This window comes from Camellia sinensis, chromosome 2 (genome assembly GCF_055761805.1).
Source record: "Camellia sinensis isolate YWXY chromosome 2, ASM5576180v1, whole genome shotgun sequence".
In the NCBI taxonomy this organism is placed as follows: domain Eukaryota; kingdom Viridiplantae; phylum Streptophyta; class Magnoliopsida; order Ericales; family Theaceae; genus Camellia; species Camellia sinensis.
In genome coordinates, this window is record NC_138962.1 from 146152372 (window position 1) to 146174214 (window position 21843).

A 21843-nucleotide genomic window follows, 5' to 3' on the forward strand; every position below is an offset into this window, starting at 1 on the left:
TCCAAACACAACTTAAATATATGTTTGTATAATGTTTGATTCATTTTAGGAAATTAATATGTAAGGATAAGAATGATTTCCCATATTGGTTTGAATTTTAAAATTTGAAATCATAAATAATTAGGACTTTTTTATTTTATTTTTTTAGCTTAATTAACTAATCAATAAATTTTCTGTTTACATTTTAAATTATATATATATAAAAAAATTAGTTTGAAAACTTAATTCTCACATTCATTCTCATTAATTTTTTTTTCCCCTTAATATATATAATTAGTAGATGTCATGGTAAGTGGTTCAATGAGAACAGGGAAAGGAGAATGAAAGGGATGAGAAAAATGCTAAAAAAAAGTCCCACCCACTACACAGCTGTGCTTTAATTTAAAGTTGTTGCCATGTGTGGGGTTGAGAAAAATATGCTAAAAAAAGGTCTCACCCACCCAAGCCTTCGTTTACCAATAATTTTTTTAGTTGATTTTTTTGATTTTTTTAATCTGTGGTTTTTTTGTTTATTTGGTATTTTTGATTGGCATTTTTGACTTTTTAACTTTGAATGGTGGATTTTTTTTTGTCTTTTTGTAATTTTTAATTTTTTTTTTTTTATTATATTTTTGTGATTATTTAGCCCAACATGTTTACCAAACAACCGCTAAGGACAAAAGAATACAATTGTGCTTTAAACTTTAAAAAAGTTGTGCCTATTGATATTGAGGCGATTTAAATTATTTATATTGTAAGATTTGATTTTTTTATAAATAAAAAAATTAAAATTAATAGGAATATATAAAATATAAAGTGAATAAAAAAGAATTTTTAACTTTTTTATATGAATTAATATTTTTAATTTTTTAAATATTTTTTTAATCTTTTAACTAAAATCCTTAATTGCCAAACCATCTCCTTTGAGTCTCACCTTATTTTCACTCTTTTCGTTGGAAACTCACTTGGTTATTTTCTTCTACTATTTGTCAAGCAGGCTTCCTCCCTTCCCTTACTCACAAGTTCTCTCTCTCTCTCTCTGTCTCTGTGTTTCAAGTTAATTTGTTTCCAGGTACTTCTCGTTTTCCTTAATTTATCTCTTGTAATTTTCTCAAACTCTATATTTGAATTATGTATTTAAATTATCAATTTAGATAGAGATTTAAAAATAAAAAGAGAAATAAAGAATTTAACTTATATTTCATTCATATTTATCTCATTTATTGTTATTATTTTTTTAAAAATTTGTACTTAAATTTGTGATCCAAACACAACTTAAGTATATGCTTGTATAATGTTTGATTCATTTTAGAAAATTAATATACATACATATAAATGCATAAGTTTTCCTGCCCTGGATTAGCTTCTCTCTTCTATTTTATTCTATTTATTATTATCATAATATATCTCAATATATAGCGAGGGAGGTGTATATATTATACATGCAGGTGTCTAGTTTCATAGATTGTCGCTGCATATTTTATGGGTGGTCAATTTTCCGTACTTCATAATTCGTTGTTGTTGTTTTGTTGAACATTGTGTTTATAATTTTTAGTTGGTTACATATGTTTGTCCACTCTGTAGACACCAATTTATAGTAGCACAGTTATGAAAGGGCAATTTTCCTGAAAATGATCATATATTTTTGTTTTGGAATAGAAAAAGATAAGTTGGTACTAACAATTTGGATAAGAACTTAAAAAGAAAAAATAAAAATATGAAAAAAATGTGAACAATATATAAATTATTATTTTTTAATTTCTTTTTAAATATTTTAATCATTTTTTTTAAATTTTTAGATCCATTTAAAATACACTTAAAAAGTATAAAAATTATATAATTTTTTTTTAAAATTCATTGAATACAAGAAAAAAATATAAAAATTCAATATATTTTCGTATTTTTTTATATTCAATAAATTTTTTACAAAGTTTTGTACTTTTTAAATGTATTTAAATTAAGTGGATCTAAAAAATTTATAAAAAAAATTTAAATGTTAAAAAAAATCGCTACAAATAAAAATATATATATGAATTAAAATTTTCAAAAATATTTTTAAAAATTTTAAACCAAGCAGACTTTTTTTCACAATGAAATGTTGATTATATTCCAAACACTGTTTGAAAATAAAAGATGTGTAAAAACTTGCACCTCTGTGTCATTCAACAAATGAAACCTTACACTGGGCGACTTCACATGGGAGGTGATAGGTTCCATGGCTCATCAAGCTATCAAAATTCTTCATAAAAAATGTATTTATATTATCAATATTTTAGTTAGTATAGTTTAATCTCATTAAAAAATTAAGGATCCCATCAATTAGAAGTTCAAGCCTGTTTAAGATCCACTGTAAATTCACTCTGTTTGGTTAATAGTTTTTAATTTTTTAATTTTTCTTGTTTTTTTTTTTTTATTTTTTTATTGTCTTTAGTGAACTTTTTAATCTAAACATTTAAATATAAAATATTTGTAAAAAATTCACTAAATACAAAAAATTATAAAAATTCAATACTTTTTCATTTTTTTGGTTTTTTATTGATTTTTTTTAAAAAAATTCAAAAATATTTTACTTTATTTGTTAAGTGCATCTAAAAAAAATATAAAAAAAATTAAAGACAACAAAACATAAAAAACAAAAACTTGAGCAGTTTTTAAAAACTCAAAATCAAAAAGAGTGAATATTGTTTAGTTTATTTTTTTTCTTATAAAATTTGTAAAAATTAAGCTTATAGAGTGACGCTATCTATAAAAATTTATGTTGTCACTACTGCCTTACACTTTTTTTGTATACTTTGCTTTAGTTGTGTTTTCTCCTAAGCGAGAAAGAAATAGAAAAATGGCAAAAATTTGTCAGTTTCTATGCGCTCTTCATTAATAGGAAGCCCATCTACACGGACAAAATCAAAAAGGACAATTATTATAAATAAAATAAAATAAAAAAACTATAGAATTTAAGTCTGATAATAAAATAAATCATAAATTTTTAATTTTCTCAATTTAGACTTTAAATTTTTAATTTTCAATCAAAACTATTTGTCTATTTTTATTAATTAAAATTGATAGAAAAAAAATAATATTTTAATTATTAAACTGAAGGAAAAATATACATTGACTAAAATGTTATTTTTCCGTCATTTTATGTATATATATATATATATTGAGGTTAATGACTAAAATATTAGTATTTTTCCTGATAATAGAAAACTAAATTATATAAAATAAAATAGTGAAGATAAAACGATCTTATTTTTAATGCTTAAAGAAAACACAAGACCGGAAAATAAATTACAACATTAGAACATATTACAAGATAAATTCACATGGACATACAAAAATAATATACAAGAAATAGATTAAATCTAAAAGTTTAAAGAACAAAAGATAAGGAATGCAAATCGAAACTTGTGGTATATACAGTTTCCTTAAAACAGATTCGTCATCTCGCCAAAGCGTGCTGGAGGAACATCGGCGTCTATTTCTTAGGATACAATGGTCGAAACCAGCTAATGCAGAAACATCTTTAGGATAGTTTCGGTGAACTTAATAATAACAACACTCTTTCATTAACAAGAACCAAAGAATGGGCTAACAAAAAAGAGATAGGATAATTTCTTTGAATTTTTCTTTGATGTAAGAAACATCTCCAACTTCATCTATTCTCCATACAAAAAAAAAAAAAAAAAAAAAAGCAACAAATTTCTAAAAACATCCTACTAAGTTGGAGGGAAAAGACCTTTATTTATACAAGTAGGGGAGTCCTTAGCCATGAAGTCTATCATCATGAGGGCAATCAAAATGCCATTAACTAAGGCCGTCAACTCTAGCTATTAGAGCTAAAGTTAGAAAAGTTAAAAACTCAAGGCTACTAATATGATCACCAACTTCATCATTAAAAGATGAAAGTTACGATAGTCTAAATCTCTCATGCACTTAATATATACAAATAAATATTTATATAATGTTATTTGAATAAATCAACTAGATAGGTCGCAAAACAGATACGGATGTTGGGTCATAATCCGATCGAAGTCTAATCTCAAACACATGCACAAACTAAGGCCAAGTTTAGCAGGTTGAAAAAAAGTTAAAAAGTCAAAAAGTTATTACTATTTACCAAAGTCAAAAAGTACGGCTGCACAACTCTCAATCCTAATTTTTCCTACACACTAATTTATACAATTTTTTAATACACATTTTTTCATAAAAAGTCAAAAAGTTAACCCAAACATTCATATTTTTTCCCTTAACTTTTTAGTCTAAAAAGATAAAAAGTACACTTATTTAGGACATCTCAAACAACCCCTAAGTCCAACACAGCATAGCTCAATTCAAGCTCAAAATTAAGTTCAAGTCCAAATCCAAGACCAAAACCAACACATGCGCAAGCTTAAGCCTAGTCCAAACCAAAACTAAGTTTAAATATAAGCCCAACTTTTATTGATACCCACTTTATGAGACAATTTTCATTTACAATCTAATGGTTTTGACTCATTATTTTCGTATTATAATATTCTCACTTAAGAGAATACAAATCCACTCGGACCCACCTTAACCGGCGGTTGAGTCCTACTTTAATCTCGAATTAAAGTTGCCAAAAATATTTTTTTCAAACATAAAATACAATTTTTTCCATCTATTTTATTTAATGAAAATCGCTATGGTTTAGATTGAAAAAAAATAATAATAAAAAATACAAAATTTAGTGTTTAAATTGAGAAAATTAATAATTCAAAGTTATTTTGTTACAAAAGCCAAAACTTAAGTTTTTTTTTTTTTTCGTAATTTAACCAAATTAAAAATTATATTGAATCTCACTTTGGTTCCATATTTTTGTAAGAATAAAGCTATATGCACCAATTGGTATATCAATTAGTGAACTAACAGATGATATAACATAATTTTAGAGATTTTGAATCTTTATAGTTTGTATAATGGGTGGAATATATACTTCATAATTTGTTGTTGTTGAATGTTGTGTTTATAATTTTTGGTTGGTTAGATATGTGTGTCTACTTTGTAGACACCAATTTGTAGTAGCATAGATATGAAAAAGCAATTTTCTTGAAAACAATCATATTTTTTTGTTTTGGAGATAGAAAACGGTAAGTTTGTATTGACAATTTCGATAAGAATTTAAAAGGAAAATGGAAAAATATGAAGAAAAAAAATGAAAACAAAATATACAATATTATTTTTATTTTCTATTTTTTAATTTCTTTTTAATTTTCAGATCCATTTAAAATACACCTAAAAAGTATAAAAATATTATATATATATATATATATATATATATATATTTTAAAATTCATTGAACACAAAAATAATATAAAAATTCAATATATTTTCATATTTTTTTATATTCAATAAATATTTTACAAATTTTTGTACTTTTTAAATGTATTTAGATTAAGTGGATGTAAAAAATTTATAAAAAATTTAAATGTTAAAAAAAATACTAAAAAACAAAAAAAAAATGAATTAAAATTTTCAAAAACTATTTTTTTAAAATTTTAAACTAAATAGATATTTTTCACAGTGAAAGGTTGATTGTATTCCAAACACAGTGTTTGAAAATAAAAGATGTGTAAAAAACTTGCATCTCTGTGTCGTTCAACAAATGAAACCTTACACCGGGCGACTTCACATGGGAGGTGATAGGTTCCATGGCCCATAAAGCTATCAAAATTCTTCATAAAAGATGTAGTATTTATATTATCACTATTTCATTAAAAAAAATAAAGGAATCCCATCAAATAGGAATTCACGCCTATTAAAGGGTAAATTCACTCTGTTTGGTTAACAGTTTTTAAGTTTTTTTTTTTCTTATTTTTTTGTCTTTAGTAAAATTTTTAAAATTTTAAAGCATTTTTTTTTAATTCACTTAATCTAAATACATTTAAATGTAAAATATTTGTAAAAAATTCACTAAATACAAAAAATTACAAAAATTCAATACTTTTTCAATTTTTTGGTTTTTATTGAATTTTTTTTTTAAAAAAATCACAAATATTTTACTTTATTTTTTAAGTGCATCTAAAAAAATTAACTAAATATTAAAAAAAAATTAAGACAACAAAACATGAAAAACAAAAAACTTGAGCAGTTTTTAAAAACTCAAAATAAAAAAAAAGTGAATATTGTTTAGTTTAATTTTTTTTTCTTATAAAATTTGTGAAAATTAAGCTTATGGAGTGATTTTATCTATAAAAATTTCTCTTGTACTATTTTTGTAACTTTTATGACTTTTTTGTGTAAAAAACACTAAAAAGCCAAAAAGTTAGTTTTTTTAGGTTGTTCCCAAAACGCCCCTTAGTTGTGTTTTCTCCTAAGCAAGAAAGAAATAGAGAAATGGCAAAAATTTGTTGCATTAGTTTCTATGCGTTCTTAATTAATAGGAAACCAATATACACGGACAAAATTAAAAGGGAAAATTATTATAAAATAAAAAATAAAAAAAATTCAGAATTTAAGTCTTGTAGTAATAAAATAAATCATAATTTTTTAATTTTCTGAATTTAGACCCTAAATTTTTTTATTTCTTTTTAATCTAAAGCTATATGCCTATTTGTATTAATTAAAATTGATAGAAAAAATATATTTTAGTCATTAAATTGAATGAAAAATTTTATTTTGGACATTTTATATATGCCTACAATGAGATTAATGACTAAAATGTTATTTTTCCATAATTTTATGTGTATAAATTGAGGTTAATGACTAAAATGTTAGTATTTTTCCTGATAATAGAAAACTAAATAATATAAAATAAAATAGTGAAGGTAAAACGATCTTATTTTTACTTCTTAAGGAAGATACAAGATTAGAAAAATAGATTACAACATTAGAACATATTACAAGATGGATTCACATAGACATACAAAAATAATATACAAGAAATAGATTAAATCTAAAAATTTAAAGAACAAAAGATAAATGATGCAAATCGAAACTAGTGGTATACATAGTTTCCTTAAAATAAATTCACTACCTCGCCAATGGGTGCTAGAGGAATGCTGGCATCTGTTTCTTAGGATATGACAATCAAAACCAGTTAATGCAGAAGCACATTTTAAATAGTTTCGGCGAACTTGACAATGGCAGCAGTCTCTCATTAACAAGAACTAAAGAAGGGGCTAACAAAAAAGAGATAGGAAAATTTCTTTGAATTTTTCTTTGATGTAAGAAACATCTCCAACTTCATCTAAAAAATCACCATTCTCCATAAAATAATAATAATAATAATAAAATTAAAAAAAAATAAAAAATTTCTTTAAAAACATCTTACTAAGTTGGAGGGGAAAGTCTCTATTTATACAAGTAGGGAAGTCCTTAGCTATGAAGGCTATCATCATGAGGGCCATCAAAATCCCATTAATCAAGGCTATCAACTCTAGCCATTAGAGCTAGAGTTACAAAGGTTAAAAACTCATGGCCACTAATATAGTCATCAACTCCATCATCAAAAGATAAGAGTTACAGCAGTTTAAACCTCCCATGCACTTTATATATATAAATAAATATATATATAATGATATTTGAATAATTCAACCAAATGGGTCGCAAAACGGGGTCACAATTTGATTCAAGCACAATCTCAAACACATACACAAGCTAAGTCCAATACAGCACAACTTAGCCCAAGCACAAAACTAGATTCAAGTCCAACACCAAACCCAGCACATGCCCAAGCTTAGGCATAGTCCAAATCAAGACTAGTCCAAATCTAAGCCCAACTTTTTTTGATGCTCACTTTAGGAGACAATTCTCATTTACAACCTAATGGTTTCGGCTCATTATTTCTGTATTATAATCCTCTCACTTAAGATAATACAAACTCACTCGGACCCACATCAACCAACAATTGGGTCTCACTTTAATCTCAAATTAAGGTTACCAAAAAACTATTATTTTCCAACAAAAAATACCAATTTTTTTCCGTCTATTTTACTTAATGAAAATAGGTATGGTTTAGATTGAAGAAAAAAAAAATTAGTGTTTAAATTGAAAAAAATAGAAATTTAGATTTATTTTGTTACAAAAGTCAAAATCTTAGGGGTTTTTTTTCGTTATTTAACCAAATTAAAAATTACATTGAATCTCACTTTGGTTCCTTATTTTTTTAAAAATAAAGCTATATGCACCAACTGGTATATCAATTATTGAACTAACGGATGATGTGGCATAATTTTAGAGGTTTTGGATCCACATAATTTGTATAATAGGTGAGATCTATAGTTTTGAAGTGGTTATATCATAGTATATGTTAATACACTAATTGATATGCCAATTGATACATGTAGCACCACTGTTTTTTTAATTGTAACAAGTACCCTCTTTATACTTTCGGTCAAGTTTCAATGTCATCTTATTTGAAGAGATGGAACAAAGGATGGAGAGTAGTAGGGAATGTGTGGTTGGTGGTGTTGAGTTTTAAAAATATAGCAGAAAAAGAAAATAATGGGAAAAATAGAGAAGTAAAAAAAAAAGGGAAAAAAAATTAAAATTTTGTAACATGACTAAAAATGTAAAGGGTTGATTGTTACAATTAAAAAAAAAAAAAGGAATTAAAGTGAGATTTCATGTAAACTACAAGGATGCAAAGGGTAATTTAGCCTAATTTATGTTAATGAATTTAATACCAAACAAAAGTGCCATATTGGAAATTGAGCGAAAGTATAAATTGTTAGCGCAACAAAAAATATTGTAACTAAGTAACAAACTTTTGTTACATGACCATAAAATTTTATACATTTTATTATGCTAATTTGTGAAGAGATTACGTAGTTTATAGTTGATATTACGCAATTTTAAAGTAAAATTCAATTTATAATAAAATGCATATAATACACACCATTAGAAGAGTGAATCCGTAGAATTTCCCCCTTTAAAACTCACTATGAAGCTTAATAAACACACTAGAATAAGCCTTACAATTTATGTTGTAAAGTGAAGACAATGATTTAAAGCTCACAAGGATGGACTTTTGGAAGCAAAAATCAAAGGGAAAGTACAGGGAATACTCATGGCAGCAACTGCAAAAATGTGTTTTGCACTTCGAAATAATCCCACACCATGTATAAATAGGTCCCTCAGTCATTCTAGTTTAATCCTTAAGTTGAACCTTCAATTAGTGATCCACATTCAACTTTAAATAAGATAGAACAATCTCAACCACACACAAAAATTCAGATTGTTTAATATCAAATTATATAATTGTAAAAATGATTAGCACAATGTTCAGAGTAACTAACGTGGTTTGCATGGCCAAAACATGTAATGCCAACACATGATTTTAATATTCTCAAAAGTGTCTCCCAAGTCACAAATTTGAATTCTCCTAAAAATATCTTCATTTTTGTATAATTTTCTACAGTTTTAGGAGTCTAAATGTACAATTAATTATTCTAATCTCCAAAATAAGTAAGTGACTGCACGACCCCACATCTATATCCATGGGGTTCAAAATATAAAATTTAACAATTCAGACAAAATATAACCAAAAAAAAAAAATTTGTTTCTCACAACTAGTGCCAATAGATTGTCTCTCAATAGCTATATGTTTTGTAACTCAACATGAATATAAGAAAATATATTTATTTATATATGTTTTTCATATTATTTTCCACCTTTCATGTTGATAGAAATTAATGTTATAGTTTATACCTTCTTTTTAAAATTTATGTTAATATATATATATATATATTTACCTCTCTTATATTAGAATATTATCCTAGGTCTATCCTTGATTGGACTTGACTTGATTCAATATCTTCATCATGAAACAAAACCACAACTTCCAAACTCCCAAACTAGATCTCATTTAAATGTATCAATGTCAAAAACTATTGTATTACATATAAACATAATATTCACAAGAAGATATATACACCTCAATGTACAAATAGGATAATAAAATTCAGATTCTCTCTGTTACATTAATGAAATTGAGATGTCTATTCATTATTAATGGTTGTAAAAGAGTTATGTCAATATATTTTTTTTCCTTAAATTTAAGAATAGTTAAATTCAAATTAGTGTAACCGTTATAGTTGGATGATTCTGAATTTTAACAATATGTTACAAGTTAATGCATTAAAATGAAAATCTCAATTCCAAACATGTAATATATAGTATCTAAATCCATGCGTACATTGTACACAAACATATGTATCCACACATATCATGTATAAATTCGTTCATTCCCTATTACAGTGAAAAATAGATATGAAGAGAGAGGTGTAGCTCTGCATTTTAGGGCAGAGGTGAAGGAGATATACAGCACGTTTCTGGTAGTTGAGCAGAAATATGGGCTTCCCCAACACTATATAAAGGGCTCTAAGTGCAACATTCAAAGAGTCCCTGACCAAATACTCGATCAAGAGTCTTCAACACATACTTTTCAATACATTTATCCTAACTTGATAAGTCATTTATCCTAACTTCATAGCTTCATTACCTTAGCTTAGCTTCATAGCTTACTTATCATATCTTCATAGCTTAGTTCTTTTAGCTTTTTAGCTTAGTTATCTTAGATTATCAATTGTACTTCATTTCCAATAAATGCAAGTCACAATTTTAGTCTAATTATCTTTGGCACCTATAAATTTGTTAAAAGTTATCTTCATTGGGGCAAGATCCAAATCAATGACGGTTCCTCTTAGCCATACACAGTCATTGCTCTGTGTTAGAAGCTGGAAATGTTTAACAATTCCTACACCTTGAACTAGGCACGCCTACATTTACTTAACAAACTTTTGTGTTCACACCTGCAGGACTTCTTGAGGAGCAATAGAAATTTCTGAGGAGTACAAATAATAATATAAATAAAAAATGTTAGAAGTGTAATTTACCCTTCAAGAAATCATATAATAATCTCTGCAATTTTATCAAACAAGTTTTTGATGAAGAAAGATTTTCATTATTTTGAAATTAATTTCAGATTCTATGACCAGCATAGTGATCTTATTGAACTTTCCGCTCTTATCAGCAACAGTCTTAACTTATTATATGAGACACATCACCTAAAAATTCATTTGTCACCTATTGATAAAATTAGGATGATTAGCAAGCCTCGACACTGCATTTATTTTTTGATAATTACGAATTGTTATATCAAATTTTCACCCAATGGGATTAAACTAAATAAATAAGAATAAAGTAATGTTAGATAATAGATAGCATTGGAGTATTGTCATTTTAGTTTCTCCATTGTTTTTTTTTTTTTTTTTTGATAACTTGTGTCCGAGTCAACTTGTGCGTGTCTTGACAAATCCCACGATCAGTAGTTTATTTAGTATTTTTAGAGCATCATGTGGTGGTCTAAATCAATAATATAGTGTCAAAATTTTATGAATGGAACATAGTAACTCATTATTGTTAGGTAATTGGAAGATAATAGGTGAATCACTTAGTATGAGTTGCGATTTCTTATATCCAAAGCACCACGTCATCAACACCACATAATATTCTGAGATTATCTAATAATTTCTATTCAAAACACATTTTATAATCAATATTATCTCTCTAATATTTTTCTATCAAATAAAAATTATCGAAATTTTATAATAATTTGCTTCTATTTTCTAAAATAAAGTATTTTAATTTGTAAATTTGTGTTAAAATTGCATATTTACATTACTATTGTGTCCGAATTATTTCACATTATTATACAATTTTGATTAGTTGCAATTAATATAATTAAATTTTTATGCTTAAATTTAGCTCATAAAATTATCATTATTTTATTATTGATCACCAAAAAAATTAACAACCGGATGAACCTCCAGTGATCTCTAGGGGTAACTCAAACTCAATGGTATTTTAAAAGAAAATTTATCTACTTTATTGAACTATTAATCTATCAAATACAGACTTAATTGCTTATAGTTAGTGAATATCTTGCAATTGACTAGCCATGCATTATCTTCTAATTATTATTTTTGTTGGACTATAATATAGTGACCTCATTAACTGCACATTACTTTTGTTTGGGAAGAAAGTTTCAATGGCATCATATTTATGCAATTTCCACTGTGTTAGAGTATCTTCAATGCCTCCTTTGAAAGACGTGTATTTGCTATTATTGTTAGTCTTGTCCTATTTTACTTTATGTAACAAGCTAGTTACTACACTAGTCATTTTAACAAATTTTTTACTAGCTAGCTACGTTTAGAGAGTCTTGAGAAACTCTTTAAATAATTTGAATAAATAAGTAAAAATTAATAGTAGTGTTAGAGCATATAAATAAAAAAGCATTTAGGCAAAATAAAGAGCATTCCTTTATTATACTATAACTGGTGAAAAATAAAGAGTAGTGTTTAACTTGATTATGTTTTTTTCAAAGAGTCATTGTTTCCTATTATTTTAAAACATAAAATTTTATTAAAATGATCTGTATTTTTAAGAATATCATTGTCACATCATCTTTATTAATATACATCTATATATAGGAAAATGATTGGTGGCCCTAAAAAATTTGCCCCTAATGCCCCTAATTTCCATTTTTAGAAACTGTTTTCTTTTTTTCTTTCTTTTTTCCTTTTTTTTTTTTTTTTTTTTTTACCTAAAGTGGAATTTTCGGGGCATTCGAGCCCCGAAATTCGGGCCCTCAAGCAGCGCCCCTATATATATTAGGTAGTCTCAAAATATAATGTGATATTACTTATGTGATCCTCTCGACAAATGTGAAACCACAAAATATACTTCACGGATCATTCTCTATTTATCAAGTACTTAATAAAAGTGCCTTAGTATGGTCTCACCCACAATGGCTGAGAGCACAATATGAACAGTACCATAACAAACAACTACATAATTATCCATTCTTAAATGGTATTTTATATGAAACTTTTGTTTGTGGATCATACAAGACATTTTTTTCCCCAATAATTTTACTTTCGGGCATGTGGAATAGTTAGTAAAAAAAACTTGAGCCATTGGTTTTGATAAGGTAGAATATATTCTAGTATGTAAACACATAATAGCAGCTGCAATAATGACTCTCCATTTTGTTACCTTCAATTGTGAATTCATTCTAAAACCAATCAGACTTTTACTCTCATGCTTTTCTTGGTTTGTTTGTGTCTTTCTCTAAATCTGATATAATGTTGTTTTTTGCTTCCTTGTTTCCACAGGGAAACAATGCCTATAGGCGAAATCATTCTCGCTGCTTTTATTAAGGTGTTGTTTGAGAAGTTGGCCTCAATTGACCTACTGAACCTTGCTCGTCGGGAGCAGGTTCATACTATCTTCAAGAGATGGAGTGGAGAATTAACTGAAATTCAGGCATTCTTGGATGATGCGGAGGAGAAACAAATAGAAAATAGAGCCGTGAAAATGTGGCTGGAGGAACTCACAGACCTAGCTTATGATCTGGATGACATACTGGACAAGTTTGCCACTGAAGCTTTGCAGCATAAGTTAACAGCAGAGTCCCAAGCAGCTAGCACAAGCAAGAGCAAGCTACGAGCCATGATACCTACATGTTGTAAAGGATTCAGTCCAACAACACTTTTGTCCGATTTTATAACGAGTTCCACATCCAAGATAGAGGAAATCACTACCAGATTGCGAAGTATTTTTGAAAGAGGAAGTCGACTTGGTTTACAAAACATTGTTGCAAGAGAATCTGCCAAAGCTTGGCACAGACCACCCTCCACGTCCTTGATACATGAACCTCGCATATGTGGCAGGGATAAGGAAAAAAAGGAGATAATTGATTTTCTCCTAAGAAATGAGTCAAGTGATAACAAAGTCGGCGTAATTCCCATTGTAGGTATGGGTGGGCTTGGCAAGACCACCCTTGCACAGATGGCATACAATGATGAAGTAGTGAACAAGAATTTTGATTCGAAAGCATGGATTTGTGTTTCTGATGAGTTCGATATTTTGAGAATCTCAAAAGTAATTCTTGAGTCTATTACTTCCAAGTCTTGTGAATTCAAAGAATTGAATCAAGTCCAAGTTCAGCTAAAGCAAAATTTGGTTGGAAAAAAGATTTTAATTGTTTTAGATGACGTATGGGACAAGAAATACAATGATTGGAACGTTTTGAAGAGCCCCTTTAATGATGGAGCCCCAGGAAGTAAGATAATTGTAACAACTCGTGACAGAGATGTTGCATTGATTATGGGAACCGTTCAAAACCATTTGCTACAGCATCTATCAGATGATGATTGTTGGTCAGTATTTGAACAACATGCCTTTGGGAATAGAAGCTTGGATGCAAATCCAACTTTGGGGTTTATTGGTAGGAAAATTGTGGGAAAATGTAAAGGTTTGCCTTTGGCTGCTAGGACACTCGGTGGCCTTTTACGGTGCAAAGAAAGAGACGATGAGTGGGAAATTGTATTGAATAGTAAAATATGGAATTTAACAGAACAAGGCAATGAAATCCCCCCAGCTTTGAGATTAAGCTACCATCATCTCCCTTCACATTTGAAGCAGTGCTTTGCATATTGCTCTATATTGCCAAAGGGCTACGAATTTGAGGAGATGGAGTTAGTCTTCTTGTGGATGGCAGAAGGCCTTCTTCAGCAACAAAATGGAGAGAAGCGAATGGAAGATTTAGGAGTTGAATACTTTCGTGAATTGCAGTCGAGGTCTTTTTTCCAACCATCAAGTAGTGGTGAAAGCTCGAAATTTGTGATGCATGACCTCATCAATGATTTAGCTCAGTCAGTTGCAGGATATATTTGTTTTAGATTGGAGGATAAATTGAATGATCAAGAGCAATGTAGAAAATTGAAGAGTGCTCGACATTCATCTTACATGCAATGCAACTTTGACCCGATCAAAAAGTTTGCGACTTTTTATGAAACCGAGAATGTAAGGACCTTCTTACCATTGTCCTTGAGTAAAAATCAACATTGTTATTTGACAAGCAAGGTTCCCCTTAAACTGTTGCCAAAGATGAAACGCTTAAGGGTGTTGAGTTTGAATAGATATCGCATTTGCGACGAACTTATTCCAAAATCAATTGGAGATTTGAAACATCTGCGATATCTTAACTTTTCCTACACCAATATCGAAACAGTACCTGAATCATTAGGTACCCTATACAATCTACAAACTTTGATGCTAAGAGGTTGTCTAAAATTGAAGAAATTTCCTGTGGACATGGGAAACCTAATCAACCTACGTCATCTCGATATGATTGATTCATATTCCTTAGAAGAAATGCCACAAGGAATTGGTAAGTTGACAAGTCTCCAAACACTATCCAATTTTATTGTTATGAAAGACAACAATGGGTCTCGGATAAAAGAGTTGGGGAACTTGATTCATCTTGGAGGGGAACTTTGCATATCGGGAATAGAAAATGTGGTTGATCCTCTGGATGCAAGAGGGGTGTGTTTAAATGACAAGCAAGGTATAGATGTGCTAACAATGGTATGGAGTAGTGAGAGCTTGGATGGTTTACAACATGAAATGGTTGAAACAGAAGTACTTGACATACTACAACCTCACAAGAAGCTGAAAGAGCTATACATTAGAGGCTACCATGGTATGAGATTTCCAATTTGGACAGGAGATCCTTTGTTCTCGAATATGGTGTGCATGAAGTTACAAAATTGTAAAAATTGCACTTCCTTACCGCCACTTGGACAACTACCCTCTTTGAAAGACCTTCACATTGAAGGAATGAGTGCTGTAAAGCATGTGGGTTGTGAGTTCTATGGGCAGCATTGCGCCAAACCTTTTCCATTACTCGAGACACTATGTTTTGAGAATATGTCAGAATGGGAGGATTGGTACATTTTTGGAATTGACAAGGAAGTTCAAACCTTCACTCGTGTTAGTAAGCTCTCCATCAAAAGATGTCCCAAACTTGTGGGAATGTTGCCGAGTAATCTTCCTTGCCTCAAAACTCTTAAGATTAAAAATTGCCCGCAGCTGCTGGTTGAAGCTTCTAGCCTTGTTCTCCCGTCACTCACCTCCCTGTCCATGAGGGATGTTCGGCTTCCAAGCCTTCCAGTGCTCCTTGAGACATGTAACGTGCCTGAACCCAGTTCCCTTACTTGCTTAGATATTAGCAATGTTTCAATCCCTGAGTCCCTGTGCAATCCAAGCATAGATGATGAAGTGATGTTGGCAAATGCAATGTCTAAGCATCTGAGTTCAGTAACTTCCTTGAGCATTCGGGGGATTCAGAAACTTGCATTATTGCCAAAATGGCTTACCCAGGGGCTTAAAGGACTCAAAAAATTGGAGATTGATTGGTGTAATGAACTCACAACACTGTGGCAGAATGAGGCGGGACTACAATACAATCTCCTTGCCTTGCAAAGTTTGGAAATTTCTGGTTGTACGCAACTTGTTTCATTGTTTGAAGAAGACAAGGATGTAGAAAACGAAGGGCAACATCAACAAGAGGGAGTGCCTTCCATGGTGAGACTTGAGAATCTATATATAAGTAATTGTGAAAAGCTGGAGAAACTGCCACGGGGGCTACATACCTTCACTTCTCTTCGAGAGATGTATATCAGGTGGTGTCCAAGTCTGGTATCTTTTTCAGAGACAGGCTTTCCGCCTAGCCTAAAAAAACTTAAGATTTGTTCATGTGAGGCTCTGCGGTCCTTACCTGGGTGGACAGCGCACGATTCTAATCTGGAGTCCTTGGATATTCAAGGGTGTGATAATCTGGAGTCCCTTCGGGAAGAATGGGTCCACCCCCCCCCCCCCCAACAAAACTGTCATCATTGATTATCGTCAATTGCCAAAAACTAGAACCGGTCCCTAGTTCATGCAACAACAGCCTCCTCGCTTCCCTTGAACGTCTGGTGATAGAAAGTTGGCCTGCAGGAGGAGGAATCGTCTCCTCCTACATTCTAGAGAAAGGGAATTTCCTCACCAACCTCACTTTTCTTAAAGTCGGGAATATGAAGATTGGTGAGCCCCTATAGAGTGGGGTTTGCACAGATTCTTCTCTCTTAAAACTCTCTGGCTTACAGGCCCAAGTAACATATCAGAAGAAGAAGAAGAAGAAGAAGAATATTATTTGGTGTCCAGCTTTCCAGTAGATGGGATGTTGCTGCCCACCTCTCTGACGGAACTGTGGATTTATGATTTCCCAAATCTGGAGAAGACATCTTCTTCCATGGAGACCATTCAAAACCTCACCGAACTTTATTTCAGAAATTGCCCTAGGCTCGCATCTTTTCCCGAGCACGGAGGGCTGCCTCCCTCGCTTTTGAAACTTGAATGCATAAATTGCCCTATGCTCGCATCTTTTCCCAAGCAAGGAGGGCTGCCTCCCTCGCTTTTGGAACTTGAATTCGAAGGATGTCCAATAATGAAACGGCGGTGTGAAAAGGGGAAAGGCCAATATTGGCCCCTCATAGCTCCCATTCCTAAAGTCAGCATAGACTACAGATACATCTTTGAAGTAGAGGAATAAGCTGTGCGATATGAGCAATCAAAACTATCAGGTACTCAAAAATCACCCAAACTAAATATATCAAAATTATTATTTTATTATTTTTATCAATGCTAACAGTGTCGCATCTCATCGGAACAGAGCCTGTCTATTACTTATAATATATCAAAATTAATAATTTACTTAATGATATACTTATTAATAAAATTAGTTATTTGTTATGGAAGTATGATTTATGTATTAATAAAATTAGTTATTTGTATATACATGTATTTTCTTCTGCTTCTTTATTAGTTCAGTAAATTATTTTAGTAATTTTTTTAGATGAGAGAATTATCTTAGTATTTGTTCTATATTTATGTGTTGAAAAAAGTTGCACACATAATTTTTTTTTTTTATAATAAATTCAGAAGAAATATTAAAAGTCTTATAAATTCACCAAAAATAATATGATAATAGAATTAGAGTCTACATCATTAAGTGTATAACAAATCAAAAAATAATACATATCATACCACATAATTCTATCATATATCTAATGATTTATTCTATTCAATTTCCGTGAACAATATTTTAATTTTAAAAAAATTATCAAAATACAAAGCTTAAATATATTTAAATTATCAAAACTTATATATATATATATATATATAAAGGGAGGTTGGGCTATGCTTTTTTATTTTATTTTAGTTTTAATTTTTTATCATTACGGTTTTCCCTTCTAAATATAAAAAAATCACAAAGAAAACATTGAATTTAATGGGTTGAAATTGAAAAAAATTAAAAAAGGAAGTATTTGAGATGATTTTTTTTCCCCCATCAAATTTGATAAAAAGAAAAAATTGGGACAAGAGAGGAATTTTTTAAAAGATTTTGATGTAAGGATTGGAGTATATCATATCAAATCAAAAGAGCCGGTTTTATTCAAATTTGGAATCAAAGTAGATGAAAAATTTGGTGAAGGATTAGAGATGCTCTAACTTGATGAAGGTTGAAGATAAAGAGGCCAAATTAATTTCTTAAATATATATATATATATATATTATATTGAAAAACAAGGGAATTCCATTTTCAAGTGTTCTCAGTGTTGGTCTCTTGCCAATCAACCATTGCATTCTTCTTCATAGAGGGGTTTTGGGTCTATTTATTTTTAGTTCGGAAATTAAGGTGGCTTTGTATGTTGCCTATTTTTTTTTTCTGTTCTTTATTATCCCTTCCCCTTGTTTATTTATTGATTGTAATGATTCACATTGTTATTCATAAACTCTTTTTGTTTTCTGATAAAAAATATAAATCATATTGTAGAATGGTAATTTGTTTTCTCACTTTAACACCCAGACATAATCAGGATCACATGCCCAATCACAATAATCAACCATATCTTTCTTTTTCTTTTTTAATTTTTGGGTCGGAGCATCGATTACTTACCTAGAATTTATGTATTTTCACCATGTATAATTGGTGTCTTTTTGCTCCGTCTACATATGTTGTTTGATCTCCATTTTGTGACAGTCACTAACCCAATTACTTTTCAATTTTCAGCAATTATTATTATTATTATTATTATTATTATTTTCCCTGTGGTGTTTTCAGGTTTTAGTAAAAGTTGTTCAAGGTGTAAGTTTCGGTAGATGCTTGTCAAATGTTTATTTGTGATTGTTGTTATTGTTTTCATTTCCAGGTTCAATACATTCATTTATCTGTTTTGCCCCAGCTACCGCTATTCTTGGGAAACCAAAAGAGCTACCAAAGGATGGCATCAACTCTTTCAATCATTTTCTGCTGCGTCCGGTGAAGTAAATGTTGCATCTGATTTAAAGAAATGTTGCATCTTGTTGAAGACCTAAAGAATGCAGTGGCTTGATGATTCTGTATTGTTGTTGTTGTTTCCTTGCTTCTGGTCGTGTTGCTTTTTCTTTTTCTTTTTTTTGCTTTTTTGGTAAATCGGGTTGCTTCTTTTATCATACTATATTTTCTGCTGTTGCTTTTGTACGTGTCATATATAAAAGCTCAATGGTAAATTGGCTGGTTTATGCTGATGCTACTATTGTTGCTTCTTTGGCTTTCTAGACTTTCTGTGCAGCTATTGCTATCTTCTCATGGTCTTTATGTTGTGTCTGTTGTGCATATGTTCATGTCAGATGTAAACAAGGCCTAGATTAGCTAAATGGTATTGTCCTCATCTTTTGCTTGCTTTAGACAATTCCCATCCTTGTTTGTATTGCCCATGTATGCTCCTTGTACTATGTATTTACTTTTGATCTTTGGTTTATATTGACTTCAAAAAAAAAAATGAAGTTTTGTTCATCAAATAATCTGAGTGTTGAAATTTGATTCGTTTTGGTTGGCTTCAGTTACACTCAGCAGCTTTTCACATTTTGCAGCAATGATTGCTAGATGTCCTTTTTAGGTTATTCAACTGAGTTTTTCCGAGAGAGAGAGTGAGTGAAGCAGCAAACTAAAGATTGAAGTATCTAAGACTTACAAGTTCTGCTGAGGTGATGTCCACCTGGAGAATTTTTTTTTCTAAGAGAGATGGGTGAGAATATTTCACCTTCTAAACTTAATCATATGAACAAAGTTACTGCATAAATTAGTAATTTTGTGCCTGAAATGGCAAAGGAAAGTAGAGAATACTTTATAATTTTTCAACAACCTCCTCAGCCCTACCTACCATAAGTTTAATGTGGGTTTTTTTGTCAAAACAAATCAAGCCAATAAACATTGAATATTAACCCTGTGACTATAATTACAGTGAGCATAATCTCATATGATGAAAGAATCATTACATAGATTTATGGTTCTGGGTAGTTCTAATCTAAAAATTAAGAATGAAGCTCTCTTGATTAAGTGTTGGTGGAGGTTTGCATCTGAGCCAAATCCCCTTCGGAAAAGAGTGATTTTTGTAAAGTATAATTGGACAACAAGAGATGGGATATTTCATAGTTTCATTGCTTAAAGGATAATACAGTTTTTTTTTTCTTTCTTTCTTCTTCTGAACATGTCCCCATTAATGTGCTACTGAAATTGGGGAAATGGAATGAGATTTCTCTTTTTGTTTGATAAATGGGTGTCTGATGTAACAAAGATGGTCTCATTAATGATTTCATAACATGTGTACCTCATATAGGAAGACTTTGTTTGTATGGGACGAGGAGGAGGAATGCCATCTTAGGTTATTGAAAATGCTGCCACAGATTGATCAGCTTAATGCCAATCAATGGATCAATTAATTTGGAGGGGTGATCCATCAGGTAACTTCCTAGTAAAATCTTTATGTAACCTGTTTGCCTCATCTGGAGGTTGTATTATTCCTACAACAGAGTTTATGTGGCAAAGCATTGCCCCCTTAAGAATTGTTGTTTTTTGGTTAAAATGAATGCTCTAGATGAATCCTGTTCTGGGCTCTGATATATTTGTAGGAATGATTCAGAGTCAATTGGATCGTCTCTTGTTACTTTGTAGGAGATCTTGGAAATTTGGGGTGATTGTTTGTCTTGGTGGGTAATGAAATGGGTTGTTCCTCATCGGTTAATGCCTTGATTTGTGGTTTGGATTCAAATTCAAGAATGTCAAAAAGTTCTTATGGGAGGCTAAACCCATCCATGACAATTTTTTGGACCATCTGGAAAACTAGAACTAATAACCTTGTCTTTAATAATGGTGAAGCTTCTTGGGAAAATGTCTTGGAGTTAATTAAAGAGAAAGTTGCAACTCGGCTAAAAGCACATTGAACTATCCCTTGCTATACAGTTGTTGATTTAATCTTAAAGATGAAAGAAGTCAAAAACCTACACTTCCCTTTAAAAGGCGAGGGACTTTTGTGCTTTGCTAGGTTAGGCAACTGTGGATTTTCAAGTATTCTTTTGACATGGCTCTGCTCTCTTCCTTTTTGTTCTTAGTGGTGTAAATGGTGATTCAGCTTTGGATGATGAAAGGGACTGATTCAACTTGGAAGATGGATGAGTTCATATGGCAGGATTGCATTCTTGGTCATTGTTCTGCCTCAGTTTGGCTAGTGTAGGCAGTTGAGTCCTCATTGTTTTTGTTTTTCAGCTTTGTTATCCTAGTTGGTGTCTTGCTGTCTATTTTTTTTTTTTGGAGTGGATCCTAACATTATGAAAATGCTGCTACAATCTTGGTCATTGTTCTGCATCCGTCTTAGTAGGTGTTTTAGGGGTTGTTGGCCTTTGGCTTAAGCATATGATTGGCTAAGTAGCATGAGTCACCTAGTTGGGATTTTATTTTCCTTTTCTTTTTTTTTTTTTTGTAATGATGCTCTCTTAAAAAAAGGAAAGGGCATTACCCTAGTGTCATTTGACATCCAGAATTTTGAAATTTGAGTTTCAATAAATTTCATCGTGTTTCAATTTTGTGACATGGTTGTTAATTGGACTTAAATTTGTCATATGATGGACACATTGATGTTTTGAACATATTAACTAACGAGTAGTGATAGAAACATGTACATACAATTCTTGAAAAAC

At 30.3% G+C, this 21843-nt stretch overlaps 1 protein-coding gene across 1 annotated transcript; it reads left to right on the forward strand.

The window, feature by feature from the left end:
* Positions 1 to 976: 976 nt before the first annotated feature.
* LOC114257345 (putative disease resistance RPP13-like protein 1) lies at positions 977 to 19559 on the forward strand. The gene is made up of 3 exons (XM_082915761.1): positions 977 to 1051; positions 13113 to 17408; positions 19038 to 19559. The coding sequence occupies exon 2, from the start codon at positions 13120 to 13122 to the stop codon at positions 16681 to 16683; it is 3564 nt and encodes a 1187-aa protein (XP_082771887.1). The 5' UTR covers positions 977 to 1051; positions 13113 to 13119; the 3' UTR covers positions 16684 to 17408; positions 19038 to 19559.
* Positions 19560 to 21843: the final 2284 nt, after the last annotated feature.

Excerpts from the sequence above, each read along its gene's own strand:
- LOC114257345 (XM_082915761.1), top strand. The coding sequence starts at position 13,120 with ATGCCTATAGGCGAAATCATTCTCGCTGCTTTTATTAAGGTGTTGTTT.